This window comes from Eurypyga helias, unplaced genomic scaffold (assembly GCF_000690775.1).
Source record: "Eurypyga helias isolate BGI_N326 unplaced genomic scaffold, ASM69077v1 scaffold13890, whole genome shotgun sequence".
Lineage (NCBI taxonomy): Eukaryota > Metazoa > Chordata > Aves > Eurypygiformes > Eurypygidae > Eurypyga > Eurypyga helias.
In genome coordinates this window covers 1-12,286 of record NW_010225336.1, presented here as the reverse complement: position 1 = coordinate 12,286, position 12,286 = coordinate 1, and the positions used below count along the sequence as shown (strand labels likewise).

Sequence of the window (12,286 nt, the reverse complement as noted above, 5' to 3'; positions counted from 1 at the left end):
CATATCTCAAAAGCTCAATAACATCATGGAAAATATTTTATTCCAAAAAATTGTTTATGGCAGAAATTACAGCACTTTATTTCAGCTTGAACTCCAAGTGCTGCAAAATGATGCCTCTCTGAAACTCATCTAATAACTGAGAAAGCAAAGCTAGTTCTTTCATAACAAAGTTTAACTTGGCATCTGTGCATGCCACTGCATTGCACCAACTTTGGATTTTGAAACAACTTCATTACAAGCCGAGTTTCACTGTATGACAGGTCTTTTGAAGCTGGTTTCAGCGTACTCAATCTCGCCGTCTGTACAGCAAGGTCAGCACTCCTTTCCGCAGCAGTACAGACAGGTCCTAAGGCGAGATACTACCAGTGCTTAAATTAGGAAGTTGTTCAGCGAATCAGATATCAGGAGTAAAACTGACCATTTAACAGTATTTTCAGTGATAAATAATTTCTGCTAGTGAAGTAGCAAATCTGTTCTTGAATACCTGGTAAATCATGTCCTAACTTTTCCCCTTGAGAACTCTTCCAAAGCCTGATTTTTCTTCTAGTTCAGAAAGTCTCATCTCAGCTTTTCCTACCTTAGCTTCCAGCTTTGATTTCTCATTCTATCACCTTTTGAGACTGTGAATAATTCCCTTCCTTCATTTACATTATTATTGCTTAAAGCTATTTATGGACTGATATAATTTACTCTCAGACCTTCCCTCTTCTAGGCTACTTAGCTTCACCCTGTCATCTTCTCCTCTTAGCTTCCATTGCTTATACTTTATCATTTCTTCCCTGCTAGACTTTCTCTAAAGTTTTCCTCAGCTTTGCAGATCAGAATTCCAGGGAGACAGTCAGATTCTCTAGACACTGATGACTCTAAGATAATGGCTTCAAATTCAAGTGCAAGGTCCTGCACCTGGGTCAGGGCAATCCCAAGCACAAGTACAGGCTGGGTGGAGAGTGGATAGAGAGCAGCTCCGAGGAGAAGGACTTGGGGTACTGGGGGATGAAAAGCTGCACATAAACCAGCAGTGTGGGCTGGCAGCCCAGAAAGCCAACCGTATCCTGGGCTGTATCCAGACAAGTGTGGCCAGCAGGTCGAGGGAGGTGATTCTGCCCCTGTACTCTGCTCTGGTGAGACCCCACCTGGAGTGCTGCGTCCAGCTGTGGAGCCCTCAACATCAGAGCAGGTTGGAACTGGGTGATCTTTGAGGTCCCTTCCAATCCAAAGCATTCTATGATACTATGAATCTATGAATTCAGGACCAAGGATGTTCAGAGGGAACACTTTTAGGAGTCCCAAAGTGCATCCATAAATGCAAAACCCTAAGGTAAGAACATTTTTTTGATATGTTTTGCAAGATTCATGCAGAAAGAGGAATGCTTTCACACCATGCTCTGACTGTAAGATGCTAAGCCTCTGTGTAGCCCTTTTCACAAATAAAAAACTCCTTCAACCCAACCCCCCTGCCATGGGCAGGGACACCTTCCACTAGACCAGGTTGCTCCAAGCCTCATCCAGCCTGGCCTTGAACACTTCAGGGATGGGGCATCCACAGCTTCTCTGGGCAACCTGTTCCAGTGCCTCACCACCCTCTCCAGGAAAAACTTCTTCCTGATACCTAATCTAAACCTCCCCACTTTCAATTTACACCCATTACCTCTTGTTTTAACAAACCATTTGTTGGGCTAGGGTTTTTTTATTATTATTACAGGTCTAGAAATAAATTCTGCTACAGCTTCATTAATCTGCATGAACAGACACTTCCTTTGGAAGACTACTGTCTCCCAAAAGCTCACAACTATAACTTTGAATTTCAGTACTTTTTTCAAATTCTGCCATAAAAGTTTGCTTAATTCTGCTATTTCAGGTTTCTCTTCAAGCTTTGTAAATCTTCATAATTCTACATTGTCAACAGATTTCAATGACTGCAGAAGAAGTTTTATAGGCATTCTTCACCTATGACTGAAAATGACCCAATTAAAAGTCTCCATATCCACATGTTTTGCATAATTTCACTGTCTGCAACCTTGAAATACCGAGTAGTGGCTTAATCTCACTGGGGCAATCTTACTGTCTGTGTCAGCTCATTATCTAAAAGGAGCCTTAACCTGTGTCAATTATTTCCTCCAAGACACTGACAGTGAATTTAGATAATATTTTCTTCTTGGCAGCTCAATCTGAATGTGCTCATAGGATATATAACAAAAGATTCTCATTTATGGCTATTATTCTTGATGGCAGAATTTTCATTGGAAAACATTTAGTCTAATGTTAATACATAAAATGAGGAACTTTCTTAATATAACAAGGAGGCTGAAATATTGAAAGTGCAATAAAGTAATCATCCTTCGGAGTCATATTCCTTATTCATTACACTGAGTAGCTTTTACTTTGTGGGAGCTTTGACTAAGCTTAGGTCACAAAGCAACATAAGTTTGAATCTTGCAAAACATTTAAAAGATTTCTTGAACAGAAAGTGAGAGATTCACTGCCTTTTGATGACCTTCGACCAAGGTTACATATCTCAGTTTTATATAATCATCAATTATCAGACTCAATATATGGAGAGGAAAGAAGTCTGTCCTGAGCATCAATGCCAAATTATTGTCTTTTGAATCATCAGGCTACAGACTTCAATTCAACCCAAAGCTGACACTGAAAATTTGAATCCATAATAAAGCCTCATTCTGCTACTACTGTGATCGCAAACAGAGTATGAACTAATTACATGATCTGCTTTATACAGGTAGACAAAGAAGACGCTCTGGTTCTCTTTTACCACTGAATTGGATGAGAACCATGAGGTCTTAGGTTGAGATTGTGCATTTAAATTACAGTACTGCCTGCTTGACTGTTTATGTCTTGCTTGATTCAGGAAAACATCTTTACATGTTTACATCTTTACACATGCTCAGTATAAACATGTCTCTAACTCCTGCTCAGATTGCAGTCATAGAATTTCTTACAGAGCAAGATACTAATCAGTAGCAGTAAAACTGTTTCTTCAAAAGAATATAATTATAGCACTGAATAAAAAATAAATATCTTTTTAAAAAAATCATATTAAACATGTTTATCATGATTCCAGAAGTTCATATTTAGAGTTCACTAAACCTCTGACCTATTTAGATAGCACACGTATCTAATAATGTCCCTATATTGAAATCCAAAAATATTTTACAACCTTTAAGATTATAAAATTCAGTCTTACCACAAGTATGTATCCATTTCTGGGATGAACCCAGAAGCAATTTAGAAGAGTGTACATAATTTTTAAAAGTAAAGAGAAAAGCTTCCCCAGTTGAAACTACAGGAAGGGTTCATGCACCCACTGTGAATTGATCTGCCCTGAAATCTGGCCAGACTAGTGGGTAACTCCTCCAGTTTTACCAGCAGCTCTGCTCCAACTTATCTGCATTTATAGGGCCACAGCATGTCTGTCTTACATCAGACCTTAGTTACAATAAATCTCTATAGACCTACCAAGATTTTCCTTCATGAAGAAACAAATAAAAGATGTAGAAAAATGAAGATTGTTAATGGCTTCATAACCAAATCTGGAAATATTGTAAAGGTTCCCTCCTACCCTGGGTCAGTTCTTGGGTGCAACTTGCAACCTTTGTCAAGAAATAAACTCACCTTATACTGAAGGTCTGTAGAAGAAAAAGAAGTCAACTTCTTGGGAAAAATTAACACAAAACATTGTATGGGTAACATGGCAACTCCTTGCACCTCTGTGAGTTCTGCTAGTATTTATTCAAACTTCTTTTGGTAAAATAGTGCAGGGGAGGCAACAATACTTTCTTCTACTCAGCTTAGAAAATTCAACAAAATTCAACTGCTACATTGTCTGAATATCACTTGAGAAAATAGGAACTGTTTGTACTGCAGAATGCTGGGATATGCCAACAAACACCGGAGTACTTTAAAACTTGATGATATTGCTGTATAAAACAAGATTAACATCACTACTGTTCAGCCACAAAAGAAGTTCAGTGCAGTATGGCAGGAAATACATGTTAAACATAATTGTAAAATAACAGTATGATAAAAAGCACCATTAAAAGTTAAACAGAAAAACAATTGAAATTCTTTCATAAGTGCTTTCTTTCCCTGAAGAAACAATTCAGAAGGAAACTTTAACCCTTATAACAGTTTGGGTTGTTTTTGGGTTTTTTTTTTAACAACTAATCAACACAAAACTGTGTGGGAGACTCTTTGATTAGCAATTAACTTCTTTTTTTTTAGTATTATATTCTTCCCAATGAAATTACAGACAAACATCAAAATCATTATTTTAAGCATTAAAAATCTGCTTATACTGGACTGTTAATTTTTGGTCTGTAGTGATGCCTCTGCCTTAAATTAAATAAAAAAAAAAAAAAAAGAAAGAAAGAAAAATAAGAAAATGGGAATAATTATGGCTCAGATCCAATGCAATTATTTTGGCTGCCTTACTCTGCAGATCTTTTTAAGTATCATTGTTTTTCTATTGGGTGTATTACGAATTTACAAGCTTTGTTTTAGTAGGACTGTTGTTCTCTTAAATCGTTCCTAATCCTCATCTTTCCTGGGCTTAGTGGTTAAAAATTGGATACAACTGCACTTAAGAAACGCTTATCTGTTACCTGTGCTCTAACCTTCCTCATGAATTCACTAGTTTTGAGTCTGGTCTCATGCTTAAGACTGAGGAAGGATTTGTCCTTTTATATTATACAGTCAACTCATAAAGAATTGTCAGAAATACAATAAAAGGTGGAAAAAAGTCAGTCATCATTCAAGTAGTCAAACCTTTTTGCTTATTCCCATCTCATTTTGTTGTATTTTTGGCCATAGAATGCTAAAAATACATGCAAACTATTGGTTTGCTCAGTTTGGCTTGTATGGGGCTGACAAGATAGCTTGTAGCCACATGAGTTAGAGAGATATTCGTAAGGGCTAATCAGTGGGCTAATATTTCTCCAATGTGTGATTCAGAGCCCTGATAAATGAAGCTCTGATGCTGATTTGTCCTCTAAGGAATCCTGTCTCTCATGCTCCACTTCTCCAGTGACTGCAGTAGGAATCTGGGGAGATAAGCTTTAGCAATCTAAAATTGGCCTTTGTGAATACTTCCCTTTCCATGGGGGAAAATATCATCCAACTTATAATTTCTGTTAGTGATTAAAAAAAAAAAAAAAAAAGAAAAAGGAGCTGTGAAGTGAATAAAATATTTCTATACAAGTGAATCTGCTGTTTCTTCTTCCAAGTACTTAAAATATTTGCCCAGCTCTAATCACCCCATTTTCATCAGGATGGGAAGAAATACATTTTATGTAGAACTAGGGAGTAAATTAAAACTGTCATCATGTTTTAATTTATTTACAGAAAGAGGAACTTGAGACAGTACGGTTGTTTTGTCATCAGGTTTTCATTTGCTGTATGTGAAATGAGGCTTCATACTTCCAGCTGGGTTTCGTTCATCACTCTTGAGTCTCTGTGTGCAGATATGGTGTACATCCTATGGGAAGGAGAAAGCACAACAATCATTTCATTCCTACCAAGCTGATAATTAAGTTCCTAATTCTGGGAATAATTTTTACCAATCGTTTTGTTCACTGCACAGTCCTAGGAAAGTCAACTTGCATTCAGCATGAGGGACTGGGTGAAACCTCCTTCTTCTTTCAGAGGGGTAACATGGAGGTTAAACACAAATCCTGTAGACAAAGATTCACTGAAGATTCAGATTTGTCCCCCATTTGCCTAAAACTGTAGAAGGGTCTTTGGTAAACTATAAATTCAGCACCTCAAACAGTTACAACATATATGAACTCTGTTCTGCAGATAACATAAATCTGAGTGAAAGGTTATAGAATAACCTGCTAAAGGAAACTGTGGGAAGTCAAGACTCACTCTCTGGTCAATACATAAAAAATGCTGGAATTGAGAAAGGAATAATATGAATGCTGAAATGGGACTTCATGCCTCTAATAAGTATATACCGAGGCATGTATGTTCTAGGCTTTTGAAGCAAATTACTCTACTGGAATTCTATGGAATTACAGTCACTTATATGTGATAAGGCATTTGTGACATTTATAGCAGTCTGCACTGTCAGATTACCATCCACCATTATCTCATTGTTGTTCAATCACATAAGTAAGGTACTTGTCTGGCATAAGATAAAACTAGAGGCATTTTTCCTGCAAGTGTACAATTAGTATTCCCAGGAACTCCACCGGTGGTCAGCCTGGATTTTGCCAGAAAGTTGTATATAGATAGGCTTCTATATGAGACCTTATTACACTTTGATTTGTTTGCTTTGGGTTGAGGGGTTTTTGTGTGAGTGGTACCTACAGGGTGATTAAGCAACTGTTATCTCTCCCTGGTAATTCTGTGCCTGACAGGCATAGTATTAACAAGTTAATTATGTAATAAATTGACACAATTCTCTCCCATTTGCTTCACTGGCAATGGAGGTCAACAACACCTTCTGGAGATAACCCATCTGATGACATGAAAGAAAAGGTACTGGAGGGCAGGACTGATCCAAAACCCACTAAAACCAATGGGATTTTTTCCAACTATATCAATGGAGTGACTTTCAGCTGTATCTGAAAGTAAGAACCATCTCCTTGCTTCTCCTTTTACATCTATAATCACTTTACAACTTTCCTTGGCAAGAAAGACCCTGAATAGGTCATGGTGAAAACCAAGAAGTAAGAGCTGTGACTCTTTGTAGATCTTATTTTGGTACATTTTTGGAACATCGTGTACATAAAGATATCCTACTTCCAAAAGAAGAAGTTACCGTGATTTCTTCAAAGTGCTCTTCTTCTGCAGTGTCTTCAATCCACCTGACCGACAACAGGCAAACTTACAGTCAATGACCTGGTAGATGATTGGGTTGTACATGGCTGCTGACTTCGCAAGCAAAGTTGGTACCACTGAAAACTGAATGGGAACTGAATCCGGCTGTCCAAAGGCTGACCACACAGAGACCACAGCGTAAGGGATCCAGGCAAGGAGGAACCCTGCACAGATCAACATTGCCACCTTGTGAGAGGAAAAGTGAAAAGAGGGAAAGTTAATTAGGCAGAGTCAGACACAGACAGCAGAGCACAGAGCTAGGCAGACTGCAAGGGAACAGGCAACAGAATGGAAAAGGAAAATGATAGCTCACTTCAGATAAATTTACAGTATGAACAAAAGCTGTCATGCATTTCTCTTCTCTTTATCTACCTCCTGGGTTTTTTTCACCTGACAGAGCAGCTAATGAGTCTGTTATCACAGACCTTTAAAAATGCTATAAGGTCAGGCTAAACATGAGGAAACTAACGGAGTTAGTTTTATCATCAAATATTTATCATCAAATAATGGTTCTTTGAAAACAAAATTAAATTATATAACATATAGACTCTGTTTTCTACAACAATATATAACACAGAACTGTGAAAGTCTTTGAAAACCCTAGCAAGACCTTTGGAATAAATTCAGGCCAAACTGGAAACACTTCCTGTAGGGTTTTTTCTTCGTTGTTTGGGGTTTTTTTCTTGCTTATTTGAGGAACCCCTCACTTCTACAGCCTCTTCTAATCAAGTATTCCTCAGATTGTCAAAAAGAAACCCAGTCTCTTTTCCATTCCAGAGTGAAACAAGCATGCATTGGGAAAACAAAACAAAACTAAGCAGAAGATTTCAGAATTCGAAGTTCATAAAATCCAAGTCTTTGAAGAAATTTCCCCAGACTGAAGCAGGTCCTGATGATGTGTGTGAGTAGGGGACCCTAAGTGTATCTGTAGGTGTTTGTTTAGGAGGGCATATTCTTGTCTATAACTACTATAGCTCCTTCTTCTGTATCACTTAGTGCCAGGCACTGAGGCAAAACCAAAGGAAATTAGGAAAAGAAGAAAAGAGAATACAACACCCTGCTCTAGTGCAGGGTTTCTTCCTCTCTTGTAGGCTGTGTTGATGTCCCACAGAGAAGGCGTCAAAACCCAGTGGGACCAATAACCTGCCAAGAGGATGGTCACTGGTAACAGAAAGAAGGAGAAGAGTTTTGATAAACTACATCTGCCTTCTGCCTGCACCCGGGGGGGGGTCTATGGCCTATCTTCCACGAGAAAAATGCCAACCATATTTCAAGAGGAATATGGGAAAAGCGAGAATAAAGTCATTCAATAAGGCATGAGCTGTCAAGCCTCGGGGTATATCCACTCCAGCAGATAAAAAGTGACCGTATGTATCTCATAAAGCTGGAATTGAAACTATTAGGAATTTAATATATCCTGGTATAGCTACAAATTGCATCATGCAATAGTATCTACTGAAGAACATATGCTGTTATACTGCTGCCATTGACAGACTATTATTCTGCATCTAAATTGATAGTAGTACATGTGCCCTCATTTGAAATAAGGCAATTAGCAGGATTAGAACAAAAACAAATCATCAGAAAGCACATGTTTTAGAATATTGCATAACTTACTGGGAAGCTTTGTTTCCACATCTTGACGGTAATATTATTTTCAGGGAAACTTGTTTCTATTATGATTTTTCTGTTCTCTGACACTGAAGAAACAGCGTGTGCGAGCCAAAGATCTCAAACACAGCCTGTTTGTTATAAATTGTGCTGTGAAGTTAAATGGGTTATGATGGAGACTCATTTTCTGCATTTATATATAGCCCAACATTATGTTCTCCACTGTAGATCTGAGACAGAAGGGACAACTACTGTGTTTCAACTCAGATCACATTAAAGTTTTACATGATCCCTCCAATATGGCAAAAAATAAATCTGCAGCCTCAAATCAATAATTTTCATTGTTCTACAAAGGAAAGGTCCCGAATAACGACAAAACAGTACTGTACTGAAGCAACTCTTTTTAAAGGCAAGGACAGTTTTACCAGCTGCATTGGCAGCACTGGCCATACAGGTAAGCTAGCTGAGATTCTCCGATATGTTTAGACATAGTGTCATTATTGCTGTGCACTGTATAACTTTCAGCTCAACACCCCAAAATTGTAATAAAATTCAATCAGCCAAGCGAAGGATGCTGCTTGTCTCCTTCTTGGCATGGCTTACAGAGGCTGGTGAATCTTTTACAGCTAAGGAATCTGGTTTTGCTCAGTACAAGCTTTTATTTTGTGAGATTTCCTGGCACAGTAATCGGTATCAGCAAGGATCATGGCTGTCACCATTGCCAAATAAAAAATAGATTCAATCAGAAAGGGAAAATAGGATATGGTCTGAGATGGAAAATGAATTTTATCACTTGAGTGCATTTTTATCAGCAGCTCATGGCTGAACATAAATGACAAATTATTTGCATAAAAACAATAGTAATGTCACGGGAGTGACTTTGGTTTATATCTTCATTAACAGAGGAATGTAAGCTGTCCATAAGTTTTATTTACATACTACAATAATCTGCTTTTTATCAGTTTTTCTGTTATAATTCCTGGGTACCTCGAATGGCTTAAAATAGTTCTTCACAACTGCTTCTGAAAACAAAGGGAGTTTTAGGATGGGGAACAGGGCCACAGGGTGATGATGTGACTTGGGTAAGGTCACACAGGAAGGCTGTGGCAGAGCTTCTGACTGAATCAGAGTCTCAGGGACCTAATCACAAAATTACATTTTAACTCCTGTCTTTCCATCTTGACAGTGACAGAGGAGAAAACTAAAAGAACCCCCTTCAGAGCACCCTACTATTACTCAAAACAGGAGCGCATATGGTTGAAGTTCTCCAAGCCTGTTTTCACAACCTGACAAAGCAAACTGAATTAAATCTTCTTACCTACCTTGGTCAGCTTCATTTCCAGTATGTGGCTGTTCTGAATCCTGGTATCATAGTGAGCAACCTCTTTGGTGGATGATTTGACTTTTAAAATGATTTTCACATATGAAAACACAATCACCGCAGTTGGAAACAGGAGGCAAAAGAAAAGAATACTCAGAATAAAAGCCTGTCCAGCCACCGAAGCCTGTGCCAACCACCAGTCCAGAGTGCAGGACGTCCCAAACGGCTCAGGAGCATAGTTTCCCACACCAGCAAAAGGAACTGTAGCCCAAAACGTAGCATAGGCCCAGATTATTGCCAGACAGATAAATGCATGATGTCTCTTAAGCCAGGTACCTGGAAGATAAGTCAAGAGTAACAACCTCAGATCCATATGTATTTGACACAACTGAACAGGTCATTCTGTACACGCAGTAAGAGTTTCCTTGGCTGTTTGACAATAACTGCTGTAGGGTTTATCTCATCTCCTTCCAGATACTCATAGCAATCCCTGACCTAGCCACCCCAGCCCACGTTGTACCTCATGAAGAAAAATACACCCTCATGAAGAGGGCTCCTGACATCATTTCAAGATCTCTGCTTTAGGCTGTGATGATTACAACCTCGAAGAGCCCTTACAAAAGCAATCCAATCAGCTAGCTCAGCAAAAATCATGGGAATTTTGTCTGAGAATTTGGTCTGAGAATTTTGAAAACTGCTTTCTGGTCTGTCAAGGCATATTCACAGTGTTTGGTCAGATGAGATGGAGGTTTGACTCACATGAAGGACTAAGTGTTTAATTCAGTCTTCCATTTTTCAGTATGAAATCTCAATATCTGCAGCTGTATGATGGAACTTATTTCCTATTCCTCTTGTCATATATCAACTGTATAAAGTCTGATATCAAGAAAATTTTCTCAACACAAATCCTTACTGAAAGACAAGGCTTTACAGAGGAAATAACATATCCAAGATTTATTTTTACCTTGTCATTCTTTTTCAGTACAGTAAATCATCATGTGTGTATGGTCAGAAGTATCTGTAATTGGTGTTTTCATGTACCTTATCCATGTGTTTTATGAAATGTTAATGGCGTGCCTGGAGTTGTGGAGCAGAATATTGTCTCTCTGCTCATCTTGCATACAACCCTATTTCAGCTATAAAAACCTTCGGTTCCATCACCATCTATATGCAACAAGTTGGAATCATATAGGACTAACAGGTTATAACCTATGATTCATACAGAAACCTAGACTATGGTATTATAACAGCTCCTTCCACCTTGGAAGCTCTAATCTGTAATTTGGATGTGACTGGTGCGTCTTCCCCAGATGATTTTACCTTTCCAGGTCACTGGAAGGAAAATGAACACTGACTGTCAAATGATGAATTCAAGCACAGTGGCTGAGAGACAGGAACGTGGTTTGTTGTGTTCAGGTGTGGAAAATCTAGAGGAACAATAGCACGAGGACTAAAATATTGACTTTTTTTCACAGGTATGGTCAAACCACATCAACAGATTAAAAAAAAAAAAAAAATTGCTGCTTTTGGAGCAAAACAAAGGTGTAGGCATATAGTCAGGTGCTCCAGTTTCCTGACTGATTTAGTCCACAGGACTTGCTTTCATAAACTGTACAAACGGCTTCCAAGATGCACTTCCTATGACAAGGGTCTTCCTATTCCTAGAGGAGAAGTAGGTCAGAGACTAGTGTACATGTTGAACAGCCTACTGGAACCAGGTCCCTTCACATGGAAGAATGACACAAGAAAGATCAGTCTGTAGACACCAGGTTTCAGGAACATAAACTAGACCAAGCCCTTATATGAAAAATGGCTACATTAACCACCTAAACTGAACATGGTAAATATGTTTGTTATTCTCCATCATTTTGTATGGACAACCATGATCAGATAACCCTTGAGAAAAAAGGTTTTGATGCATATTGTCTCTCTTGAACTAAGATGCCATACTAAATACCAGAGTCCATGCCAGGAACGCAGATGGCTGTGAAACATTTACTTTAGCTCATCGAGTCTGAAAAATCGTCTAAAGAGTTGAATTGCCACTGAATTATTTTGACGAGATTTTATAGAAAGAACTGAAAACCTCATTCATGTGAATGGTGTATTTAAAACTGAGGTAAGGAGACCTTCCCCACATTCACATTTCAGGAAAAAGAATGGACTTGCCAGGATCTATGATGGCAGATCTTAGTGCGCTACCACAGCTTTTAATTGAATGCATGCTCAGCTATTGGACAGACCAGCCTATCTACAATTCCTAGCTTCAAACATTTGTTACAACTTACTATTACATGTTGATATTGTATGACATTATAATGAGATCCATTGTATGACCCTCAAGTCAAAAGGACAAGAAACCTCTTATTTGTAAAGTCACCTTTAGTATTCATAGTATTTTGTTGTGGAGTTAATCACTGTTAGTCACTTCCAACGCAAGAAAAACATCTTTTAAAAACTCAAACCATCTTTAAACTGGAAAGAATGAAATATGCCATCCAGAGGGACCTGGAC

General features: G+C 38.4%; 1 protein-coding gene across 1 annotated transcript; it reads right to left on the bottom strand.

Moving 5' to 3' along the window:
- Positions 1-5,394: 5,394 nt before the first annotated feature.
- Positions 5,395-10,145, bottom strand: OPN5 (opsin 5). Its single transcript, XM_010149210.1, has 3 exons — positions 9,774-10,145; positions 6,782-7,026; positions 5,395-5,491 (listed from the first exon to the last, which is right to left on the bottom strand). The coding sequence occupies exons 1-3, from the start codon at positions 10,143-10,145 to the stop codon at positions 5,428-5,430; spliced, it is 681 nt and encodes a 226-aa protein (XP_010147512.1). The 3' UTR covers positions 5,395-5,427.
- Positions 10,146-12,286: the final 2,141 nt, after the last annotated feature.

Bases quoted from the DNA above. Each gene is read 5' to 3' on its own strand.
- OPN5 (XM_010149210.1), bottom strand. From the start codon at position 10,145: ATGGATCTGAGGTTGTTACTCTTGACTTATCTTCCAGGTACCTGGCTT. The intron at 7,027-9,773 runs GTAGGTAAGAAG...TCCTCTCACAAG, and splicing joins TGGAAATGAAGCTGACCAAG to GTGGCAATGTTGATCTGTGC. The intron at 5,492-6,781 runs GTAACTTCTTCT...TCCTTCCCATAG, and splicing joins AGCACTTTGAAGAAATCACG to GATGTACACCATATCTGCAC.